Source organism: Megalobrama amblycephala, linkage group LG17 (assembly GCF_018812025.1).
Source record: "Megalobrama amblycephala isolate DHTTF-2021 linkage group LG17, ASM1881202v1, whole genome shotgun sequence".
In the NCBI taxonomy this organism is placed as follows: Eukaryota; Metazoa; Chordata; class Actinopteri; order Cypriniformes; family Xenocyprididae; genus Megalobrama; species Megalobrama amblycephala.
Window position 1 is genome coordinate 16,235,412 of NC_063060.1, and position 25,165 is coordinate 16,260,576.

A 25,165-nucleotide genomic window follows, 5' to 3' on the forward strand; every position below is an offset into this window, starting at 1 on the left:
TGAATATCAAATCTGTTGTTGTAGTTACATGACAATATACATGGTGAATGTGTTATCTTTTTATTATTTTGACATGTCTGGATGAAATATTTTTCTTCATACTTTTGTGAGATATTTCATTAATTAATTGTTAATATCGCTTATGGTCTATAATAAAATTTATGTTGTGAATTCTTTCACACTGTAAGCGATATCTCATACATTTAAATGTTAATATACCATTGATCTAAAAATAAAAATGGATGCTACAAATTCTTTTTCCACAGACGATGCACACAGTTGCAATCCAGACCAAACTCTCTCAGAGCGGCTACAGACTGTACTTGAAATGCAAATTGAAAACCCGCATCAGATGTGTGATTTATTACAACAAGCGATAAATCTGTATCCGGATTTTGTGCAAACATCTTTTAACGATATATCATCACGACAGACTTCTAATTTGGATGATTTAGAAATGGCTCTTGATCAAATTCCTAATATTGATTTGTGTATACAATTACAAGAATTAATAAATTACCACAACATATGTCCTGTACAAGATGGTATGGGGTTAAATAATAACAATGTCCCATCATTTAGTGGTACCGGTAATGATAGCAATGCACAGCCAACTCACCCTGCGGGTCCGGTGCGAACGCCAACCAGCAATGCGGCACCCCCTGATCCCCCTACAGGTACGTCACGACTAACACAGCCAGACATTGATACTTTGATTCGTGAGGGCGGGGAAGTAAATGGTTACCGTATATTACCGAGACCCCGTTTCAATAGCGTACAAATGCGAAGACCGCTGAATCTGAGAGATATTAACTCTACAGATTTAGCATCGTATCACATTTTTTTACACGATGCTTTTAGCGAAATATCGGCCTTTGCTAGAGATATTGGCGGTGATGCTTGCATAATCAATATGACCCTTACGGGGTCTTCTCTGTCATCGCTCATTCAAACCATTTTATCAGATCAGAATAATTATGACGTCAATCTATTTACCGATCAAATTGAGAGGGTTTTACAAAGTAATGAACAGATATTGACGGACGACGCACTCGCGGTCGAAGTTGACATAGCCATGAACAGACGAGGAGGTGGTCGCCGCCGTAAACTCACAGATTTAGCACTTGATCAGGTCATCAAACGTAAAAAGATGTCGTTATGCTGCCCCACGAATATATCAAATAAATTGTGCTTCTCTATCTGTCTCGCACATTTCCTAAATCCGCAATCACCAGAGAATGAGTTAGAAAGACTGGCTGCGTCCATCCAAAATGACGCAGGCTTTTCAATTCAAGACAAAATTGGTTTGGGTGATTTAAATGCGTTTGAAAGTATTTTAGACATTAAAATCGTTGTTTTTTACAGGACGAATGCCGGTGCGTTAGAAACGTACAAAATTTGCAGTGAGCCTCACCCTAAAACGGTGTATCTCTATTTGTACGACGATCATTACTATAGAATTCTGAATTTGACCGCATTCGTCGGCGTTGACTATGTATGCCAATTTTGTTTCAAAGGGTACTCAAGCCCTAGAAATCATCAATGCAAGCACGTCTGCAACGTATGTTTTGATGCTGATTGTTACAAACATCTTGAAAGAACCATGCATTGCGATTGTCAACCGATTGTCTGCGATTTTGTAAGTCGAGTTACTGTTACAACGCCCATAAAAAAACACACCCTGTATGGGAAAAAGCCCCGTGCGATGCTATAAAATATTGCAAACTGTGTAACAAACGATACGACGTCATAGGTCAAGGTAAGAGAGCCCACCACAAATGTAGTCCCAACCGTTGCACCCATTGCGGCGAAGATCTGCATGATCATGGGCTACACCAATGCTTCATACAACCCATAGTATCCAAAGAACCTAACAAGAATTACATTTTTTATGATTTTGAAACGCGATATCAAGATGGTAAGCATATAGCCAACTTTATTTGCGCGATCACTTTTGAAGGAGAAAAATTTGTGGCAGAAGGCCCCGGGTGTATTGCACAGTTAATCACACACTTCAGACAGCCGCGATACAAAGGATACTGTTTCATAGCTCATTGCGCGGCCAGATTTGATTCGTTTCTAATTCTGGAGTATTTTTGCAAGGCAGGTCTTGTGCTCGATGTCATAATGCAAGGTTGTAAATTAATCTTCATACCAATGGCTCTATCTAAGATGCCTGCGGCCCTAAACTTAAAGACTACGGAGAAAGGATATTTTCCCCATCTTTTCAATACGGTGGAAAATGAGAATTATATAGGACATTACCCCGATAAAAAGTTTTACAATTACGAAAACATGTCTGATAAAGACCGTGTAAAGTTTGATGCGTGGTACAGCGGCGTTTCGGGTAAATTGTTTAACTTCAGGAAAGAGCTGTGTAAATATGGCGTGAACGATGTTGTCTTGCTACGCGAAGCATGCGTGAAATACAGAGAGGCGTTCATAGAATGCGCTGAAATTGACCCATTCAGCTTTACTACTCTAGCATCGTGCTGTATGGCGGTCTTCAAATCGCATTATCTCGAAAGAAGCACGCTGGCTCTGACACACAATAATGCATACGTCCGACAGAGTAAGACCTACTCGAACGCTTCGATCGAATGGCTCGAGTATGTAAAAAAGACTCGAAATGTGGATATTCATCATGCTGCAAACTACGGTGAAGTGTCGATCGGTCGTTTCTTTTTAGATGGTTTCTATGAAAAGTCGGGGGTAAGGTATGGTCTAGAGTACAACGGATGTTTACATCATGGTCACGACTGCCGCTTTGAACCCCATCGGACGCATCCCATGTCAGGAGTGCCCTATGGGGTTCTTAGGAGACAATTTGACGATAAGGTTGATATTCTGCGGAATGCGTACGGTTTGCAAATTGAGGTTCTTTGGGAGTGTGAATGGGAAAAGATGAAGCGGACCGACCCTTCTGTGATGGAATTTATGAGTACTTATTCAGCCCCCGAGAGACTGAAACCGAGAGACGCCTTGTTTGGGGGTCGTACTAATGCTTATAAACTCTATCACAAAACGGTCGATGGTGAGAAAATAAGTTATGTAGATTTTACAAGCTTATATCCTTTCTGTCAGGCCAGGAAAACCTATCAGATCGGTCACCCCCAAATCATTTTCAAAGATTTTGAACCGATCGAAAATTATTACGGTCTTATCAAAGCTACCGTTTATCCGCCCCGCAAATTACTGCACCCTGTTCTCCCTTACCAATGCGGTGGGATACTTATGTTCCCTTTATGTCGTACGTGCGCTCACGTTCAAAACCAGACAACAAACTGTAGTCATACGGACGAAGAGAGGGCCCTCACGGGCTGCTGGGTCAGCCTCGAGCTTTTAAAAGCCATAGAGAAGGGTTACGTGGTAGCCAAGATCGATGAAGTTTGGCATTTTCCTCAAAGGTCAGATACATTGTTTCGCGATTACGTAAAGACTTTTTTACGTTTAAAACAGCAGGCATCCAGTTACCCATCAAACGTCGTCACCGATACTGAAAAACGGGGTTACATACGCGAGTATTATGAGAAAGAAGGTATTCGCCTCGACCCCGAAAAGATCGCCCACAACCCCGCGCAAAGGTCTATCAACAAGTTATTGTTGAATAGTCTTTGGGGGAGGTTCTTTATGAGGGAGAATCTTCCTCAAACTACTCTTGTGAAAGACCCCGAACATTTCACCAGAATTGTTTTTGGTAAAACCGACAGTCTGTCATATTTCACATTCGTCTCAGACGACGTTGCTCTTGTCCAGCATCGCTCTGCAAAAGATGAGGTTCGCGAGACTCGTGACATTAATGTGTTTGTCGGGGCGTTTACTACGACTCACGCACGCTTAGAGTTGTACGAACTCATGGACAAACTCGGTGACCGTTTGTTATACTCAGACACGGACAGCGTTATTTTCGTATCAAGGGAGGGAGACTGGGACCCACCTCTGGGGGATCATTTGGGGGAGCTGACGAATGAGTTAGACGACGGTGATTATATTACAGAATTTTGCTCTAGCGGGCCAAAATCATATGGGTATCGCACCGCCAAAGGTAAAGTATGCATGAAGGCAAAGGGGATAACGCTCAATGCTAAAAATTCCCAAGCTATTCGGTTGGAGAGTCTTATTGGTCTGGTTGACAGCTATGTGACTGCACGTGACAGCACGCAATGCATCCTGGCCCACACCGAAAACATTGTGAGGAATAAAAAGACTCTCACACTGCACAACAAATCAGTCGTTAAAAGGTTTAAGGTGGTGTATAATAAACGTCGACTTTTGTCCGATTTCACCACTCTTCCTTATGGCTACTGATTTGACGGTGCATAGGGGCCATCGGGATGCATCTGATTTTGATTTCAGACTTCAGCATCCATTTTCCGCTGTAATCAGCGGTCCTTCAAATTCGGGGAAAAGTTATTTTGTAAAAAGTCTGCTGGAAAATGTAATGAAAATGATTTCTAAAAAAATTGAAAACATTATATATATTTACAGTTGTTGGCAACCCTTGTATGATGAATTACTGAAATTGTACCCCATTAAATTTGTGGAAGGAATACCTGAGAGTCTCAATGATGATGATTTATTACCTGTGACCAAAACAAATCTTTTGATTCTGGACGATCTAATGAACGAAGCGGGTGAGAACAAACAGGTCGAAAAGGTTTTTACTAAATTTGTACATCATCGTAATCTCAGCGCTATTTATATCGTACAAAATTTATTCGCTCAAGGCAAAACCAGTAGAACCATTAGCTTAAACACAAATTATATGATTTTGTTTAAAAACCCTCGGGATGCCAATCAAGTAGCGGTGCTAGGACGTCAAATGTATCCTGGAAATGCAAAATACTTTATGGAGTGTTATCAAGACGCTACCAGCAGGCCTTTTGGATATTTAATGATAGACTATAAAGCAAAAACTCCTGAACAATACCGTCTCAGAACAGGCTTGCTTTCAGACCGCCAAGTGGTTTATCTCCTGAAAAAAAGAAGAACGTGATCGAGCGTCATGTCTGCCAGACTTTGTAAACATCTACCGCTGTTAAAACTGATACATAAAGCTACGCCTAAACAACGCCGGCTTATTTTACAATCGGCGTCCGACGAACTCATTTTAACATTGTGCGAAGTGGCTCTTAACATTCTCTATGGTACGATTCCTATAAACCGGAGACAGTACCAAAAACTTAAAAGGAGAAAAAAGGAAATTACATTTGTCATCAATAAAAAAATCGGCCTATCTGCCAAGAAGCGAGTCTTCAATCAGACTGGAGGATTTCTTTTACCGCTCCTTAGCGTAGCAGTACCCTTTATTTCCAGCTTGATATCATCTAGACGCGGTTGAGGATGGAGTATGCTGAGAAAATGTATTTAGTCCCGCAACATCAGCTGGAAAAGCTGAAAAATGAGAATGTTCGTGAAAATATTCAACAGGTTGTAGAGAACGATCTGGATACTTCCATAAGGAAAATCTTACTCAAGTCTGATTTGAATCAATACGAAAAAGCCAAACTCTATGCGAACATCCTGACCCGTTTTTTGACGATCGTTAAACAAGGCGAACGGGAGAGTAACGTTTTAACATTGTCACTACCCATTTCTGAACCACCCCATAAAGGCGAACGACCAACAAGTACACCTGAAGACAACAGCGGTGCAGATGACATTGTGAGTGAAGTTCTGAAGAATGTACCGTCAAGAAGTGTGAATAACAGTAGATACATATTAGACAAAATGTCTAAAGCTAAAGGACTGAGTGCATGGAATGCATCGGGGGAGTTTGTGTTCAGGGGAAAAGCCATACCTGGTTCACACATGCTCGACTTGTTAAAGAATGTTACAGCTCCACAAAAGATTCGGGATGACAGAAGACCGCCAGGATGGTTGGAGTTTCTACAATCATTTGCCGAGTTAAACATTCCGTTTTCTACTGTGCCGAATCATAATGTTAGACGGGCAATTAATTCTTTAAAAAGACCTGATACTGCTACACCGGAATATGAAAGTCCTTCAAAAAAAGTAAAAAGTACTGATATTGTTACAGTACAGCGTAAATCGTCTTCTAAAAAACCAAAAAGAAAAAAAGTACATAGGTCGGCTGCTTCAGAAGGTCATGTGCTTATATCACCGGCTACCGGTCAAAGTCAATGGTTAAAATTTTAACATGATTGTGAATATTTTTGTTTCATGAAATTATGTGTATATGTATTGATTAAATTTGAAATAAAAACACAATAAAAAGATTTCAATTTTAACAGTCTTTATTTTTTAATCAAAGTAAATTGAAAACTCAAACATGATTCATATAAGTATTACACTTTTGTGCACACTGAATGCATGATAATTTTTCATTACACTCATTCGGTTTTAATCTTTTCACAAAGTATGCCACCATTTTATCATTTTTAATATAATCGTCGCTATACAGCCTCAACACGCCGTTATAGCTACATCCGTTGATCATATGATACAGAAAAAACACACAGTGTTGTCCACAAGTATCCGATGCGAAATCCTGCACACGTCTGGATGAATATACTACTTCAGACGCATTGGTTAGCAGAAAGTTTTTGATGGCTCCTGGAAACCAGTCGCTGTTGGGGGGATTTCCAAAACTGTCGAAAAAATAGCCGGTACCGTCGCCATGTAAATAAACAGCCAGCCAATGTTCGCCTGGTAGCAACGCGGGGTGTGTGTTAATAATTGATGCGGATGGTGAGTTCCTTAATGGTGTTTCAGGTAGTTGATCGCTCGGGAGTTCCCCAAGAAAATGAATGCCGCATGATATTTTGTCCATGATACCGGTGAGCTGTACTGTATTCATTTCAATAGTAATCGACCAGCACCTGTCTGCGGTTAGAGAGTTCAATGATACTATCGAACACTGCGTAGATTAATAAATTAATAGTCTGAGGCAGCGGTTGTAGGAAGCGTGCCTCGAGTCTGATGTTGCCAGACTTAATGAGCGATATGTGCTGACCGCAATCAGGTGTGAGGTTGAAGGCGTAAAGTGTGTATCCATTCAGAAAGTCATCCCTGTCAATACAGAGTGCTTGGTTTTTAAGATGTCTTCCAGAGGCCATAGCCAGTTGATAAAATTCTCGTACAGCGGACCTAGATTCAAAATTCGGTTGTAGCGGTTTGGCAGGAAATTGCTGTCCATCGACGTAGACTGCTAGGAACTCCAAATTGTAATGTTTGAAAGCGAAAGGGTTTTTATTGTATGCACCTGTGAATGCATCGTTATCGACCATAGCCAGGATGATAGATTTTGGTAGCGTTCCTAAAAACAAATTTTCTTGATTCGAAACACGGGACCCTGCTGGTATGGAAAATTTTTTTAGACAAACACAATCTATGGGATACTTTGCGGTAGTCGATAGCAAGGCTTGGGCATGACCCAGTCTCACAGGGGGTGATACGGAGACTTTCTTGACAAATAGGCTCGCTGACATAATATTTAATTTGTACGCCACATCGCCGTCCCTCATCAGACAGAATTCGTCTTTGGCTCTGATCATTCTCAGTTTAATGTTGATGTTATTCAGCATCAGTTTTTCTTGAAAGAAAATATCACTGTGAATGGGGGCCAACAGTTCCACCACTCTGCTGTCCGCTGTGTAGGCGGCCCTCTTTGCCAGCCCCTGATTGCGTCCGCCGGGGTCAGTCGCGTCCATATGACCAGCTGTGTCTTTGTAAAACAAGCCGGCGGAGAAAAGCGATTCCAGCGCATCTTTACTGTAGTTGATCAGACTCTCGATGATACATCGGTAAGGATACGTGCTAGAACTCTGAGATATCAAACGATCACCCAGGCTCACATCGACTTGTGAAAATATAGTAGCTCCAGGGTAATTTATCAGACCAACCTTGGCATCAGCTGGTAAATCTTCGCCGTTAGGTTTCGTGATTTTAAGACGTAGATACAACAGCGTGTTATTTAGGTCAACATAATCGTCGCCATTCCCCGCTATAAAAAACTCCAAAGGTGAAGAGTCCGATATAGCCGATAAAGGAGGTACTTCTAAATAGCTACTTTTCTCAATAACTGTCTGCGTCAGAGGGACCGTAAATAAGTCCAGCTCAGACTTGATGCACTCTCCTGACATGCGGTGGACAACGCGTTTGAGACGACGTCGGATACTATATTTTTAGCAGCCGATTTTAGGTGGGGTTTAGCAATACTGAACCCCCTTTTCAACAGCGGTATGGCCATCCTAAACAATCCTCTAAACAACCCCCCTAACCCCGCCCCGTACATGACGCCACCTCCTGAATACCCCGGTAGACCACGGCCTGATTTTGGTAATAGTTAACATAATCCGTAGCATCCATCCCGCGGGTGTTGTAATATGCCATTTTTTAAAAAATGGATTGTTTCGACGGTTTAAAGTGTAGTTTTACGATGACTTTGCCGTAAGAAAATGGTATTTCACGGTTTTGGTCGTCCTTCAGTTCGATGGTAATATCTGTGATGAGCTCCTTGTTGACCGATGCGTAATGTGGTTTGTCGTATCTAACACTGACGATATCATTGTTCTCGCCCGTTATATGTACGCATCTCAAAAGGGGGACATACGAATCGCCGACCGATTGATATTGGATAATGTCGGTGTAAACGTACATAGTATAGAAACCGCCGTTGATATCGGTTTGATGAGGAGCAAATGTAGTTTGGCTCTTTGTAAAATCAGCATCTTTATGGTAGGCCGAACGGCCGATAGCATCATCCGGATTCACTCCTAAAATAGCGGCGAGTTTCCCAAAGAAGGATACTGAAACGTTTCGCAACCATATACATTTTGTTTTTTAAAGAATCATGACCCAATACAGCCGTCGGTACGAGAACGTTACTTATCGCACGGATCACTTCACGAACGTTTGCGTAGTACCCGCCGTCTATTTGTACCCTCCTTGATACAAAAAACTTTGATGAATCTTTAACCGGGAATGGTCCTGGGGTAGTTTGGGTATGTTTCGGTCCTGGCGCGGGGGCGGTGTGTAGGGTGAAATTTCCATCTTAATCATTAAAGGAGTACCAACTTTTAGGATATTCAATTTCAACAAGCGCTACCTCCCATTTACCTTTCAAGTTTATAGGACTCACTAACCTTGTTCTGTAACTAGAGATACGATTTTCCGGATAAACCGACAAAGAAGCGTTGCACGGCAGCGTAACGTAGAATCCGTCGTCGCCCATGGTACCCCCGTTTACTCAAATGATCAATTCCTGTATGTGTTCAAGTGTTTTAAGGCTATTGCAAGTCCACCAGAGTTTTTTTGTCTACATAACTATTAAATTTCGATGGCCATCCTAACCATTTCACTAAGACAAGAGTAGCTCTCCCCTGTTTTTTCTCCCCTAAAATCTTTTCTACCTTAAAGGCTTTGTTTTTGCTCACGATTATTTTTTGTAACTCTTTTTCATAAAAAACTCCCTCGATGATCTCACCATCATAATCAGACAGTCTGTAAACAGGAGGTTGGCGCGGAATACATGAGGATATTGTGAAAAATTCTTCTGTGTAGTTCTGTTCGTATCCTTTGGTGAATGGTCCTCTCACTTTAGAAATTCGAACAACGTCTCCAACTTTATATTTAAATACTGCTTTTTCATTCTTCTTTATATCCCCGTACAGATTTTGAAACACCAGGCCCTCATTTTCTTTGTTGACGTCCACCGGTCTCATCCTAATACTACGATGATAACTGGTGTTGTAGCCCTGCAAAATATCTTGTAAAACGTCTATGTAACGCCGGGAATTTGTAGCCGTTAAATATCGCCACATTCGACTTTTTAGCGTTCTATTAAATTGTTCAACGAAGCTGGCTTTCAAATCAGTAGCTGTAGCAAAATGATTAATGTCATGCTTTTTCATCACATCTTGAAAATGTTTGTTGAAAAACTCAGCCCCCTGATCCGTCTGCAATTTCTGAGGTACGCGACCATCTTGGAGTATAGACTCAAACGCTTTAGTTACTTCAAGCCCACTCTTATTCTTTAACACACGAGCCCATGCATACTTGCTAAATACATCGATGCATGTTAGCAGATATTTATTATTATCATTGTCTTTGGAATAGGCCGACATGTCAACGAGATCCGCTTGGAACTGGGTATCCACTCCGTACACGATGACTCTATTGCGTTTGTATTTTATAGGAGCGGCTCTGTGTAATGTGTAAGCATCCTCCCCGGCCAACCAATCCGAAACCTCTTTATCGGTTAGACGTACTCCACTATCCTTCATGACAGACTCTTTTAATCGCTTTTTACCACCCAAAGAGCCGGGGTTGGATGGTGTGTAATAAGCTTTTTTCATGAGCTCCGACATATTGCCATTTCAACCCTCACACAAGAATAAGACATAAAAAAGGGGAGAATCAATCTTTTATTAAAAATGAAAAATATTAAAAAACAGGATACATAATGACAACATGCCATAGGTAATAAATTGAAATAGGATTACATAATGACAGCATACCATAGATAATAAAAGAATAAATTGAAAAATAGGATTACATAATGACAGTACACTCTAAATAAGAATACATCGAAATGCTCTACACACTAAGTAAACCGCTATAATGATATAAGATGACCCCATGCTCTAAGTAAGAAAGTAAAAAGATTAGTGATAGTCTAGCCAGAAAAGAAATTCACGGCATGACTTCCAGTCATGGTCTAGGACATAGTTCCCCGTTGTTTCAACAATATCACTGATGGTGACAGAATCGACATTATGGAATCTAGCAAGTTCCACACAAACATCTGTTACATACGTGTAGATACAGAGGATGTCACTGATGCGAAAGCATTCAGTACTTTGAGTCATCACTTCCAGAACATTTCGTATCATATCGCAATATGGTACAGTCCCTTTAACACATATGTTTTTCAAATCCTCCCATGAAAGAGATAGCCCCCTTATTTGTTCACAGTATTTCCTGAATTTTGCTTCGCGGGAGGAATCATCCTCATCGTCTTCATAAGTAGGATCATCATACGTATCGAGGGCTTCATCGATCAAATTTTCCAATAACGCAATCATTTGTCTTCTGTAATGGCCTTTAAACAAATTATCTATGAGGTTCCTTTGGCTACATACAGCACCCATGGTGGTGGTGGGGTCTTGCTCACTCTCCATTCAAAATTGAGAAACCTTGCCAGAGATCGACGGTGTCGTGCACAACTTTCTCGCAGGATTTGTCCAGAAGTTTGTCTCTGATTTCTTGTAGTTTTGCAGTGATGAATGGTTCGTCTTTTAATTCATGCAGAATAGCTCCGGCCATTCCTTGAATTCGTTGAGGGTGTGATTTTAAGCCAGACCGTTGTAGGGCGTAGGCTATAATGGTCCGAAGATCAGGTTTGAACAGTTTTTGGGTCAGTTCGTCAAAGTGGGTGTCGAAGAAGAATGCGGGGGGCTCAAACAGGCAGGAATGTTGAAGCTGGCTTGGATGATTTATCGCGCAGCCATCGCACTCATCCTTTTGCTTATCGCTGATGAGATGTTGCAGTAGTACAGCGATCGTGACTTTAATGATTCTGAATCCAATGGCAGAGAAGCAACCATCTGTGGTGTCGAAATTCTTATTGGTAGATGTAGGGCTACTATCACACAGGCCAGTTAGGAAAGTCAGATTGCGATATCCAAGCTCAGTGCAGAATTTATCTAACCATCCTTTATTGTCATCAGATGGCGTAGGTTCATCTGTCAACATATGATCAGTAGCATTATCATCAGCTGGGTCAAGAGTTCGGTTGAAAGAGACTCCACAACTACTGTTGTGACCCCGCTCTGAAGCGACGTCTTGAGACATGGCTTATAAAGATGTTCTGAGGGGAGGTCCAACCTTACCGCTCTCTTTATGGGTGTAGTGAATGGGCGGGGACGGCAGAGCATACGTACTGCCGCGTGCGCATCTCTCGGGGTGGAACAGCTGCACTTTAATTCTGTTGTACCCATCATGCATGTCACACCATTTGAACATTTTGTTTATGATTGAGAAAAGGGAACTCAGCTGAGCCAGATCACACCATTTGAACAAAACTTGCATCTCATACATATCATTATGTTCAATATGCGAGACAGCTCCTGAGCGGTCACCGAGTTTTGTCTTGTCATTGCAACAGAATATGTAGACACACTCATCCTGTTTCTTATTAGAATGATCACCGACCACTCAGAAGCGGACATTCGGAGTTATCCCATCCCACTCTGCGATGTACAAAGGTTCTTCTCTACAATCATTCAGATCTTTCCAGACACGTGTATAAAATAAAGTCCAGTCTTTATCCGGTAATACAAGGCACGGGTCTTCTCCCGGTATAAAATCATCTCTGTTGTCAGATGTGTAGAGCGTAACGACCCGACCCGCTTTATGCAATATGTAACCGAATGCACGGTTACTATTCAGCAAAAATTCACCTTTCGCATACTCCTTATTGTCATGAAGAAATTTTGTCAATTGGACATGTCCGTACGCCTTTCTCGGAGCCAAAGTCAGACTTTCCATCATCTCTTTGCACCATTCTGGCTGAGGGTTTTTAGGTGAGTACAAACCAGACATGTTTCGCCGCATTTTTCTGTTTCAGCCGAAGCCCAAGCATTATTTATATAGACACGAGCTGGAATGCGGATATCGTAGCGTCAAAGTGCAATCGTCAGATTGCCCACCATCTGTATAAACACCATTCCACTTCCTGAACATAAAAACATATGACACTCATAAACACAGTCCAGAAACAGATGGTCACACTTCCTGCCATAAACAAAGTCCGGAAACGGAAGGGCAAATAAAGGTCACACCTGTCATATCATCAATCAAAAAGCCATAAATCATTTTGACACAAGCACCATCATATTACTACTCATATATTCACTATTTAGGGCTTTTGATCTGTTAAAATTTTAATTCTCGCTGGGAATTTATGATACAACCTCAACACACATTAACTGCTTTTTGTTTTGTCCATCAGGTAGCAGTAAAATTTGTCAAAAAGACAAAACACACGGAATGTATCAGCATTGTGAGTATAAGTGATTTTTTCAATTGACAAACTCACTCAAGACTGAGTTACATCTCTATTTAAAACCATCTAACATCATATAATGTTTCTTTCTTCTAGCCTGATCATCCCAAGCCCCTTCCCAAAGAAGTCGCTCTGACAATCCTGGCCAATAAAGGTCCAGCGATGGACATCATAAAGCTGCTGGACTGGCAGGACCAGCAGGACTTCTACATCATGGTCCTCGAGCGTTTCTCGGACAGCATGGATGTGTCTTGTTTTGTGGAAAGCAACGGCGGCAGCATCAAAGTTTGCGCGCTTCATCATGTGGGGGGCAACACTAGCCGCTGATGAGTGCTGTCGCCGTGGGGTTTACCATGGGGACATAAAATTAGAGAACCTGCTGATAGACTTTGATAACCTCGAAGTCAAACTCATTGACTTTGGATGCGGCGATCTCCTCACGGAATCTGCCTACACAAGATTCTGTGGTGTGTATTAGTTCTCAAAACTCTTGTGAATCAGTGAACTCATGCTGCGGTAGAGACTCACACATGGGACAAACTCTCTTTCCTCCAGGCACAATGATGTATTGCCCTCCCGAGTACAGGATGAAGGGCGAGTTTCATGCAAAGCCGGTGACAGTCTGGACTCTGGGAATCCTCTTGTTCAGAATGCTGTGCGGACACTTTCCAGATACTTTCGACCTGTACAGGATCAATATGAACACCTGGTACAAACCTGGCTTGACAGAAGGTGATTTGTACAAGTACAATTCTAATGCTAAACTACATAGGCTTTATAGGAGATGGCCGTTTCATGCAGGAATTTGTCAGCTTTCTGACCTGAAGATCTTAGAAGAAGGATTCAGTAGAGCAGATGTAAAGTTTACGGTAATAATCAGACGTCTCTCCATCTTTCTGCACAGATTGCTGCCATTTGATCTGCTCTCTTCTGCAGCAGAAGCCTGAGCATCGGCCTGATCTGGAAAGGATTGTTAACCACACATGGTTTTAGGTACTGAGCCATGAGCTAGAAACTATTTAAGATTTTTATTTTATTTTGAACATCTTACCTGTTCTAAAAGTTATGAATTTAAGCAAGTAAATTAATTTCTGTTTTTTGTTTCAGGTGTAAAACCGGTCACAGCCACTCCAGAAGTGTCATCGGTTCAGAAAATCTTTCTGTTTGAGGAAAAAAATCCACCAAAAACAAGAGCTCAGGATGAAATGAAGGACCAAAGTACTGAGATGGAAACATCCAGAAGTACTGATGGTAAATGACAAATATGTTATGAGAATATTGAACTCTATGTAGTTTCCTGCAGCTCTTCAAAGTCACTTCGTAATTTACACCTAAAAATGAAAAACGTTCACACCTGTTCTAAGTCTAATGAATTTAGGCAACATAACTCATTTCTGTTTCATTCGTTCAAAGTGTCACTCCAGAAGTGTCATCTGTTCATCTGTGTGTCTGCGGGCTGAATCCAGTGGCGTCTCCATCCATCAACATTAGCATCTGGCGATATTGCTTTCCGAAGGATGTGAAAATGAATAATTGTACTATTGTAAATAATTTGAGAGTTGAGTAGTTCCTCTGAACAGCAGAGGTTCCTGTCAGAGCCTTCAGAGATCTACTGTTGAGTCAAAAAAAAAGTCATCAGACATGTCACCATACAGTGCCTTCAACTTGTGTAAAATTGTATGTTTTATACTTCATATTCAAAGCAATAAAAGACATGGCTTTGCAGTACATGGATTAATCATAATTGATAAATAAAAAACTTGAATGAAAATTGACATATTGCACTCTTTCAATTGAAACTTAAACCTAAATGTAAATCGTAACATTGAACCAACAGTAAATGACAATGTTATAAAGTCACATCAAGTTCATAAAATACACCTAAGTGAGTAACAGGAACTTTTCTGCCCCCTATAGGATAGTTTTAAAGAGACCCCCTATAATAATTAAGTGTAAAAATCAATAAAATTCTACTTTTTTTGCACTTTAAAATCAATAGGTGAACAATTTACTTTCATTTCAAAGAATTGCTGTTCCCAATAAATCAGATTTTTATTTTACCAGTTAAATGAGAAAAATATATAAATCCAGAAGTTTTGTAGACAAATGTGTAAAAGTTTTGAATGTGTCAATTATTTATGTGTAATATTTTAAAGAAAAATGTGTAAAAAGAACAAAACACAAACTTTATGTATACTTATAAACTGTTTGCAGATATTCTCTTTCTCCTCAAAAGTAGGTCGATTTGATATAATTTTTAACCAGATTAGAAAACTACCACAGGTTAACATTAGATAGGCTGTCTGTTTAGTCCCTTATCTAGTCCCTGTTCCATAAATAATAATTAAGGTAAATTAATGAATTGACTCACTGTTTTCCAAATGAATAAAACAGAACAGAGATGTATCATTACTCACATCATCACTATGTATCCATCTTTTCAGATATCAATTTAGCTGCCTTTTCATGCCTACATAAATGCGGAACTCATTTATCTTCAATTGCGGAGCTCTGTGCAGTCGGGCCATTCGTCTATGGTGCACACTTAGATGTTTGGACCCCAGACAATAAAATATTCTTTTAAATATATATTTTTTAACATGTAGTCCACCATTTTAAACACTTTATTATTTTTACCTCTATGGTTGTGCATTAAAATTCACTTTAACCCCTTCAGACCCTGCGTCCATTGGAATGGACCACATGGATTTTTGTTTAAACCAATAAGATTTTTGTTTTTATATTGCCTGGTCACTGAGTGGCCCCTGATCTACCAATGAAAGTATGACCCATAACTTAATATGATTGAGCTTCAGGCATCACAAAAGACAGGCATGGCTAACAAACTAGCAGGAGATTTATGCAGATTTATGTTCATGTCAGCATCATCAAATTGCACCTATTATAATCTTAATAGTATCAAGTGATAATATTCAAAGTTAATTTGAAGATCTTTCAGAGCCGAAAAACACAGGATTTTTTTTTTTTTTAGTTTGATGTCCATCACAATGGACATTAGGTCTTAATAAAATTAATTACAATTTTAATAATATTTTAATTAATTAATATTGTTTATCTGATTTTTTGTCTTCAATATTGTGATCATAAACTGTCATTCACTTTTACATTAGCTTTAGTGAAAAACAGAAACAGCGAATGTGAAATGAGTACATACACAGTAACACACACACACTGATGCCCTGATGCTATAGCACACAATATATTTATCAAAATCAGCAAGTGCACACAAACACACCCACAAAAAACACAGAGACATATACACACATATTCCCATTCACCCACTGCAAACAACAAAAATAATAAAACAAGTTTTTTGAGAATTCATCTTATCATCTTAAATTTTCTATGCATTCTTATTGCATTGCTCTTTGTTACAGTATGTGTTCTTTTTAAAACTCTTTAGTGCTATAGTTCACATATTGTGTTTGAACTCTAGCTCATATAAGAACTGTATTATTGGCCAATGTTCACGGTGCTCTGTAATGATTGGTGAGGCGAGAATCATGCCTTGGAAACCTTAATTGCAACTTCATTGAATGTAGCTATTGCCAAAAAAATGGTTAGGCCTATTATTTAGACTGCCAGGGGCTGCTATGAGAACTGTACATGATGATCATGGGTAATTTATCTATTCTAGTATGGAATTGCGATGGGCTGAATGTACCACATAAACGGAGCAGTTAAGTAAAGATTCTGGTCGTACCGCTAATAAATATTATCACACTATTGCTTCCTCTACGGCTAGTACAAAATCCAAAGGGGCATTGTTTGCAGATAATCTTAAAATGAAGGTGTTTGATTTATGGGCAGATGATGCAGGCAGAATTGTTATTGCAAAAGTTGAATTGTATTGCAAAAAGGTTGCTCTTATATCTATCTATGCACCAAATACATTTGATAATTGCTTTTATGATACATTAACACAAAGGATGTTAGATCTGACTGATCATTCATTCATAGTAGGAGCAGACATGAACGCAGTATTGGACGTTAACCTTGATCAGTCATGTTCAACTGCTTCCAGGGAGCAGGAATAGCTACTGCTGCCTTACATTCGTGGGCTAGTACATATGTAGATATATTTAAGATATATGGCAGTCTCTCAATCCCTCATCAAAAGATTATACTTTCTTCTCATCCAGACATAAAACGTTTTCAAGGATAGATTTCTTGTTTTTGTCTTCTTTACTTTTCCAGAAAATTGATCATGCTGTTTTATTGCCTATCAGACCACAAAGGAATATGGTGCTGCGCTACTCTGGGTGGTTTATCCAAGCGAGCCACTAGGTGGCACTTCAATTCTTCCCTATTGGTGAATGATGACTATAAGTCACAATTCCTATCTCAATTAGAGAATTTTTTGAAGTTTAATGTAGGATCAGTTGAGGACCCCATAATAGTATGGGAGGTGATAAAAGGTTTTATACGGAGCAATGCTATACTGTTTTCTTCCAATTTGTGCAAAGCCAGATCTGCCAAATTGCAAGCTCTTGAAGCAGACTTTGTTATACTAGATTCCACCTTACAGAGTAATTACTCTTCACAAATAGCAGTAGAACATGTCTTTGTTAACCCTTTCGCACGTAAGTTTCAAATATTCCAGCGTGAGTTTTTTAAGGCGACCGTTATTTAGAACGTATCTGATAGATTTTATGTTGGTCTCAGCATTGAAAGTATGTGGACTAAGGCTCCTTTTTTTTTTTCCTCTGTCAAAGTTGTATACTATGTTTTAAACATATGGTTTTCTATGTACCAGAACCATTTCCATATAAGGCTCTACTAGGAGTAAATGTGAAACAGGGAATGGTCCCTGCTTAGGAGAAGGTCCTTGGGATGCTAAGGGACCTCATGGGTACCTGACCAATAGATGACCATATTTAGACTGGTTTTTCTATATGTATCACATTCCTATAACATGATCTATATGATGTATTCTCTTTCTCATTGGCTGAAACTATACTACACCCCTTGTACTCTTTCTATATATTCTCTCTTTTCTTATCAATAAAATGAGACTATATTCTCCCTCAGCGCTGAGTGATTGCTCATTCAATTGCCAAATAAGAGGTCTGGGATGAGGCACGAATTAGGAGCAAAAACCTAACAATTTGGGTGCTCGTCCGGGATTTCTCCAGACAGGTAAGAAATAAAATGCTTAAATGCATCTTACTGTCTGTTGAGAAATTGATCCTTGTATTTTTGTGCTGCACTTTTTCATATTTGTTAAAAGTGGATATCCTCGTATTTAGATAAATGCGGGAAGAGTGAAAGAGGATTGATCACCCTTTCATTTTTTGGTGTTATCCTTACGGATTATATACGTGGGAAGGGAATAGATGAGTTTGAGTTGAAAATTTTTCTCTCTCTCTTAGTCCATTTCATGATGATATCCTCAGGTTCTTGTTGGCAGTTGAATGAATAATACTGAATTTAAAATTTTTCTTTTTGCCAAAAATACAAAAAAGTTAATATAAAGCTGCAGACTTTAATTTGTATTTTGTTTGGCCATTTTCTGAAATTGTAAGGCTTTTCTTTAAGCAAAGGAGAGATCTTTGTTGGCTGTTTTAAATGGGTGAAACGATTAGTCGACCGTTGATGGGGGAAACCCCGAGGGATTTCATGAATCGCAATAATAAAGCGTTTTTTACAGAACCCTATCTCTCTAATCTCGCGGGATGGTCAGAAGGGAAAATACAATTAGATCCGTTTCCCCGCGATGGTTCTTTTAAAGATGAAGATATGCGTGCTGCAAAAGATATGATCTTTGGTTCTTGGGGTGACCCAGGATGGCCAATTGATTATATGAAAGATGCGTATAAAGTTTGGATGAAGATGAAAACTTATTGGGATAAGGGTCCAGAGTTGAAAAAACAAGACAGCTCTCTCTCTCAGTCTCAGTTGAAACCTGATACGTCTCTTCCCCCATATGAATGTGTTGTTTCTGCTGAAATTCCAAAGCCCTTGACCAATCGATTGTATCCGCAGTTGCCGTCCACAACTGAAGTTTTTCCGTTTGTACAGCTTCCAGATGGTTACAAAATTACTCCTCTGAGTGTTACGGAGGCAGTGGCTATTTGCAAAGATCTGCCTGATCCGGCTAAGTCACCACATCAATTTGTGGCAGTGCTGCAACGGTTAACTGCCTACAGTCAATTGACGGGGCGAGATTATCGTTTTATTTTGACTAAAACACTGCCTGCGGAAATCACAGAGGAGGAAATGATTGAAGAAGTTTATTATTTAAACCCCATCTACGATACACCGCCTGTTCGTCGTGTTGTATCTCAGAAAGCTGGAGATTCGAAGCCCCTTGATTTGTCTAAACCTTCACGAGTGCTTCTAATTACTGATTCGGAGGAAGATGAGGACGAAGCAGGTGATTGGATTTGGGCCAGCTCAGGTAAACTTAAAGATTTTTTCAAGCAATTGACTGCTTTTTTGTTAAAAGTGTCTTCTGCTAAACAAGACATCTCGCATGCAGCCAATACCAAACAGAGAACTGGTGAAAGCCCTGTTGCATTCTTTAATAGATTTAAACATGCATGGGTTGAGGAATCTGCGATTCCTATTGAACAAAATTGTCCATTGTTCTTAAATACGTTCCTAAATAATATGAACAAAGACACTGTGCAGTTAATTCGTATAACAACTCCGAATATTACTACCATTTCTGTTGATGAATTAGGACGACGCTTGCGTGAGCTTTCCTCTGCTGGAGCTTTTGATGTCTCCAGTGGCAAAAACTCCTGCAATGCTTCAAGTGAATGCTGCTGTGAATCCTCGTCCACAACAATTTGGAAATGTGAGACGCTGTTTTTATTGTGGCAAGCCAGGACATCTGGAACGTGACTGTAGGAAAAAGGCTTGGGATTTGAGGCAGAGGTCAGAAAAGCAGAAGAAGAAGGGCTCTGGTGGTGGCTTGAAGCAAAAGCCCCCACTTGCGCTCCCTTCTGCAAAGACTGACAGACAAAATCCAGTGTATCCCATTTCCTGGCAACAATGACTGAGTTCGACTGAGCCCTCTTCTGATAATTTTTCATTGATTTCTTTGAGTTATCCGAATGTGTCAACTGTTTTGCCATTTATTGAATTAAATGTTGACCATAAACCCTATGTTTTTCTCATAGATACGGGGGCGTCGATGTCATCGTTATCCTCTCTTGTCTATGAGGGCTCGATTACAGGAAAACATGTAAACTCTGTGGGAATCAATGGTGTACCTGTGAGATGTGAAATGACACCAACATTTCCGGTTACTTCTAATGATATCCCATCATTGTTTAAAATGCATGCTTTTGCGATAATACCGAGTTCACCATTTTCTCTTCTGGGACGCGATCTCTTACATAAATTAGGTATTCAACTTAATTTTAATGCTGACTCTCTACAACTTATTTTTCCTGCAGCCTTTTCTCTCACTGTTGATACAGGAAATGCTCTCCTTGAGGATGATTCTGCAACTGAGCTCAAACAGGAAATTGAGGGCGTCAACCCCAAGTTGTGGGCAGCCCATAAGGATGACGCAGGATTCATTGATGTCCAGCCCTATGTTGCTAAGCTAATCACAGACAAGCCTGTGTATCAGAAACAGTACCCCCTCTCAAAAGAAAAGGTGGAGGGTATTCTTCCTGTTATTGATAAATTACTGGCTCAAGGCATCCTGGTGCACACTCATTCATCTTATAATACACCAATTAATCCAATTAAGAAAGCAAATGGTTCTTGGCGTTTAACTCAAGATTTGAGAAAAGTTAATGAGTTGGTAACACCATTGTCTCCTATTGTACCTGATGTGCAAACTATAATTAATTCTATTCCTTCTGAACATTCATTTTTTACAGTTCTGGATATTTCCAGTGCCTTCTTCAGCATTCCTGTTGATCGCCAAACACAGCCATTGTTTGCTTTTACCTTGGAAAATTCACAATTAACGTGGACAAGACTCCCACAAGGGTTCAGGGATTCTCCGGCTGTTTTCTCTGCTGTAGTGCACGCAACGCTGAAAAATGCCAAACTTCCTCCAAACACCTGTCTGCTTCAATACGCAGATGACATCCTCATCACAGGAGCAACTGAGGACATGTGTGCTGCTGCCTCTAAAATTGTCTGCAATATTTTGGCAGAGGCTGGTTTCAAAGCATCAAGAGAGAAACTACAGTGGGTACAGAGGAGGGTCGAGTACCTTGGACATGAACTGTCACAGGGCAAAGTGCAATTGTCTGCTGACAGAGTGAAAGCTATTGCTACTTTCAAGCACCCATCGACACGGAAGCAGATGCAAAGCTTCCTGGGACTAGTTAATTATTTCCGAATATGGGAGCCCAACTGTTCCATGTATGATAAAATCCTACAAACTGCTACTCTGGGGGACACAGAGGACATTACATGGACAGCTGAGATGGATCAAGCATTCAGACATTTGAAATCCTCCCTCATGAAACCTCCTGCACTCGGCCTCCCAAATTACTCTCAAGACTTTCACTTATACGTGCATGAAAGTGGGGGTACAGCCGCCGCAATCCTGGCCCAGGAACATGGGGGTACTTTTCGTCCCATAGCTTATTTGTCTAAAACTCTTGATTCAGTAGCCAGGGGACTTCCTGCTTGTTTGCGTGCAGTGGCTGCCACGGCGATCATGGTGCAAGATGCTGAAAAAATTGTGTTATCACATAAATTGATAGTGCATACCTCTCATCAGGTAGGAGTCATTATGAGTAATATTTCTACTCAACATATGACTGCTCAACGCCGCTCTGGCTATGAAGCTATATTATTAGCTACTGCTAATTTGATTTTGAAGCCAACTTCTGTTATTCATGGCCCTACTGTACATTTGCACAGGTTGCTGACGCAAGGTGAATTTGAGAGTGATGACCACGAGTGCCTGGACAGAATCCAGATTTCGACTGCCTGCAGGCCAGATGTTTCTACATCTGTCCTGGAGGAGGGGAAGAATTGGTATATTGATGGATCCTGTTTCAAGCCAAATGATAATGTATACTTGTGTGGGTATGCTATTGTTGAATTACCTGATCGTGTAATTGAGGCATACTCTTTGCCATATAAGTCAGCGCAAGTTGCAGAATTAATTGCTTTAACGAGAGCTTGTCAATTGGCAAAAGATCAGTGTGTTAATATATACACTGACTCTAAATATGCGTATAGCATAGTACATGATTTTGCTAAATTGTGGGAAGAAAGAAATTTTAAAACCTCAGATGGAAAGCCAATTGCTCACCATAGTATTGTAGCGGAGCTCATTAATGCAGCACAACAACCATCAAAACTCGCTGTTATTAAAGTAGCAGGACATACGTCAGGAGAAACAGATGAAGCCAAAGGAAATAGATTTGTAGATGAAGTAGCGAAATGGGCTGCTAAAGAAGTAATGTTAAGTCCACATGTAAGCGAAAGGGGCACAGATGTGCCTATGATGAATTCATTATTGACTAATGATTTGGACATTAAAATATTACAAGCTAACCCTACGCAAGCTGATTTGACTTACTGGTCAGACAATGAAGTAAAACCAGATCAAGTTGGAATCTTGAGAGACAAACAGGGTAGACTTGCATTACCTGCATCTGCGATTGTTATGCTATGTAGACATTATCATGGTGTATCACATGTGTCAAAAAAGAAAGTGATACAAATGTTGAATCGATCTTATTGCATAGCAAATATTCAAAGAAATACTCTGTTGATATTGGATGCTTGTCTGGTGTGTGCTCAAACTAACAAGCACAAGGCAACTAAACATGACGCTTTACCACATCCTGAGCTACCATTCCAACACTTGCAAATTGATTTTACGCATATGCCTCCTTGCGGAAATAATAAATATTTGCTTGTGATTGTTGACAGATTTTCTAAATGGCCTGAAGCTTTTCCGTGTGGAAAAGAAAATGCACAGACGGTAGTTAAAGTTCTGGCTAAGGACATTATACCGCGTTTTGGTATACCAATGGTTATCGATAGTGATAATGGAACACCGTTCACTTCCAAAGTCACGCAGTTGTTAGCCAAAGAGCTTAATATTACCTGGAGATTACATATCCCATTTCATGCTCCATCTAGTGGACAAGTTGAGAACATGAATAGGGTTATCAAAGATCGTCTTAATAAAGCGTGTCTTGATACAGGCAGAAATTGGGTTGATCTGCTGCCTGCCGTATTGACAGAAATTAGAATGTCACCATCAGCAACAACAAAGATGTCTCCGTTTGAAATCCTTATGGGTAGACCTTTCCCGACCCCATGGGTCAGAGGTCGCGCTGGCAATTTTTCCACAGGTGACACGGAGGTGATCATCACGGATTATGTGGATTCCCTAATTAAAACTTTGAATAGCATCAATGGTGATGTGTCTCTCTCTCTCCCTCTTCCTGCAGAAAAACCCACTCATCCTTTCGTTCCAGGACAACAGGTGCTGATAAAGTGTCTGAAGCCCACAAAACTGGGTGAGCCGAAATATCTGGGGCCCGCCACGGTGATTGCTGTGACGAGAACAGGAGTGCTGACTGACTTCCAGCCGCAGTGGATCCATGCCAGTCGACTGAAAGCAGCTCCATCCCAGGGGAACGTTCTGGTCAATGAGGAGAAGGAAGCCAGTGAGCCAAGGAAAGATCCGAAGGAAGGTGAACCAAGACGTTCAACGAGGAGAAGAAGAAAGAGATTGCTAGAGATCTAAAACCAGCAATAATTATCATTGAAGCTCTCTAGCCATGATTGCTAAATTGACATTTTACCTGGTTGTGCTGACAAATGTGTTTATTCACATACAAGCTGCTGTTAGCACTGGTAATGAAACTTGGGTACATTATGAAGAAGAACCACATGCCTTCGCAGCTAACATGTGGTGGAGATTAGCCAACTACACTGCCAAATCTGAAGGAAAAACAGGTGACTGTTATGTTTGCACCAAAATGCCACATAGTGCTTCTGGACCACATGTAGAGGTTAAATCACCAAGGACAGAAGAAGAATTAGAATGCCCTATTTTTGTTAGCATTACTGGAATGATGGCTCCAAATAGAAGTGCAATATGGAGTTGTGGAAAAAGTAGAATAATGATGCTTGCAACGCAAGTACATGCTAAAGTGACAACCATTGGCTCTATTCCAGACTCACTGTTATGTATGGAAAGAGAAACTGGAACAGTGAGACTGGGGGTAATTCCTAAAAGAGTGAGATAGAAAATATGTCTTGTTGTATGAGGTGTATTTTGCATTATCCAAAAGCTAATATGACTGAGTGTTCTAAAGGAACACCACATCCTATATCTACTATGATTGCTTATGGATGGGCTAATCCTTTTATTCAAGATGTGTGTTCTAAATATTGTGCACTTGTGCCAGGTCAAAATTGCTACAGATATGCTCCTGCTTCACGGGGAACTAGAGCTGTAAAAGATTGGTTTTGGCTGTGTGGACATAAAGTCTACACTACTCTTCCAGAAGATTGGAGTGGAAGATGTGCTCTAGTAACTTTGGAAGAATATTCCATGGTTATTAGACCACACAAACCTCACGTTATGACAAAACAAAAACAGAAAAAGAAACGCTCCCTCTCTAGTCGCGGTTCAACTAGTAGTTTGAGTAGAGATAATCCAGTACCAAAGCAACATCGACTCTGGACTGATACTGAAAGATTCTTTGAAGCAGTGTTTCCAGGAATAGGTGTCTCTAGTCTTCAAAGTTGAAGTTGAGGTTACAAGATATGAGCTAATTTCATTTATCAATACTACAAGAGACACATTGGCTGGTGTTCAACAGGAACTCCGAGGGCTCCGTTTAACTGCCCTGCAAAACAGGCTAGTTTTAGATCAATTAACCGCGGCAGGAGGAGGAGTTTGTGTTATTGTTGGTACCTCTTGTTGTACTTATATCCCTGAGAATGATGCAGATGGTCATTTAATTTCAGAGGGTTTAAAAAATATGACTAGAATTGCTCAAGAATTACAAGAACGAGAAGTTACTGATAATCAAAGTGGGTTCTTAGCATGGCTCACAGGATGGCAACAAATGCTTGTATCTGCTTTGATTCCTATAGGTGTGATCCTATTAATTATGGCATTTATTATCTGTTGTATTATTCCATTTATTAGAGCTTTGA

General features: G+C 40.3%; 1 protein-coding gene and 1 pseudogene across 1 annotated transcript; both read left to right on the forward strand.

Annotated features, from left to right (window-relative positions):
- The first annotated feature begins 11,811 nt into the window (after window positions 1-11,811).
- On the forward strand, window positions 11,812-18,081 carry LOC125250368 (annotated as a pseudogene).
- Window positions 18,082-18,256: 175 nt separating this feature from the next.
- On the forward strand, window positions 18,257-24,722 carry LOC125250366. The gene is made up of 2 exons (XM_048162886.1): window positions 18,257-19,451; window positions 23,443-24,722. The coding sequence occupies exons 1-2, from the start codon at window positions 18,620-18,622 to the stop codon at window positions 23,739-23,741; spliced, it is 1,131 nt and encodes a 376-aa protein (XP_048018843.1). The 5' UTR covers window positions 18,257-18,619; the 3' UTR covers window positions 23,742-24,722.
- The last annotated feature ends 443 nt before the right edge of the window (window positions 24,723-25,165 follow it).

What these genes read in the sequence shown, in the direction of transcription:
- LOC125250366 (XM_048162886.1), top strand. Translation starts at nt 18,620, where the DNA reads ATGGGTGAAACGATTAGTCGACCGTTGATGGGGGAAACCCCGAGGGAT. An exon ending in TTGGATTTGGGCCAGCTCAG is followed by an intron (nt 19,452 to 23,442) that starts GTAAACTTAAAG and finishes CTCTTCCTGCAG; the next exon opens with AAAAACCCACTCATCCTTTC.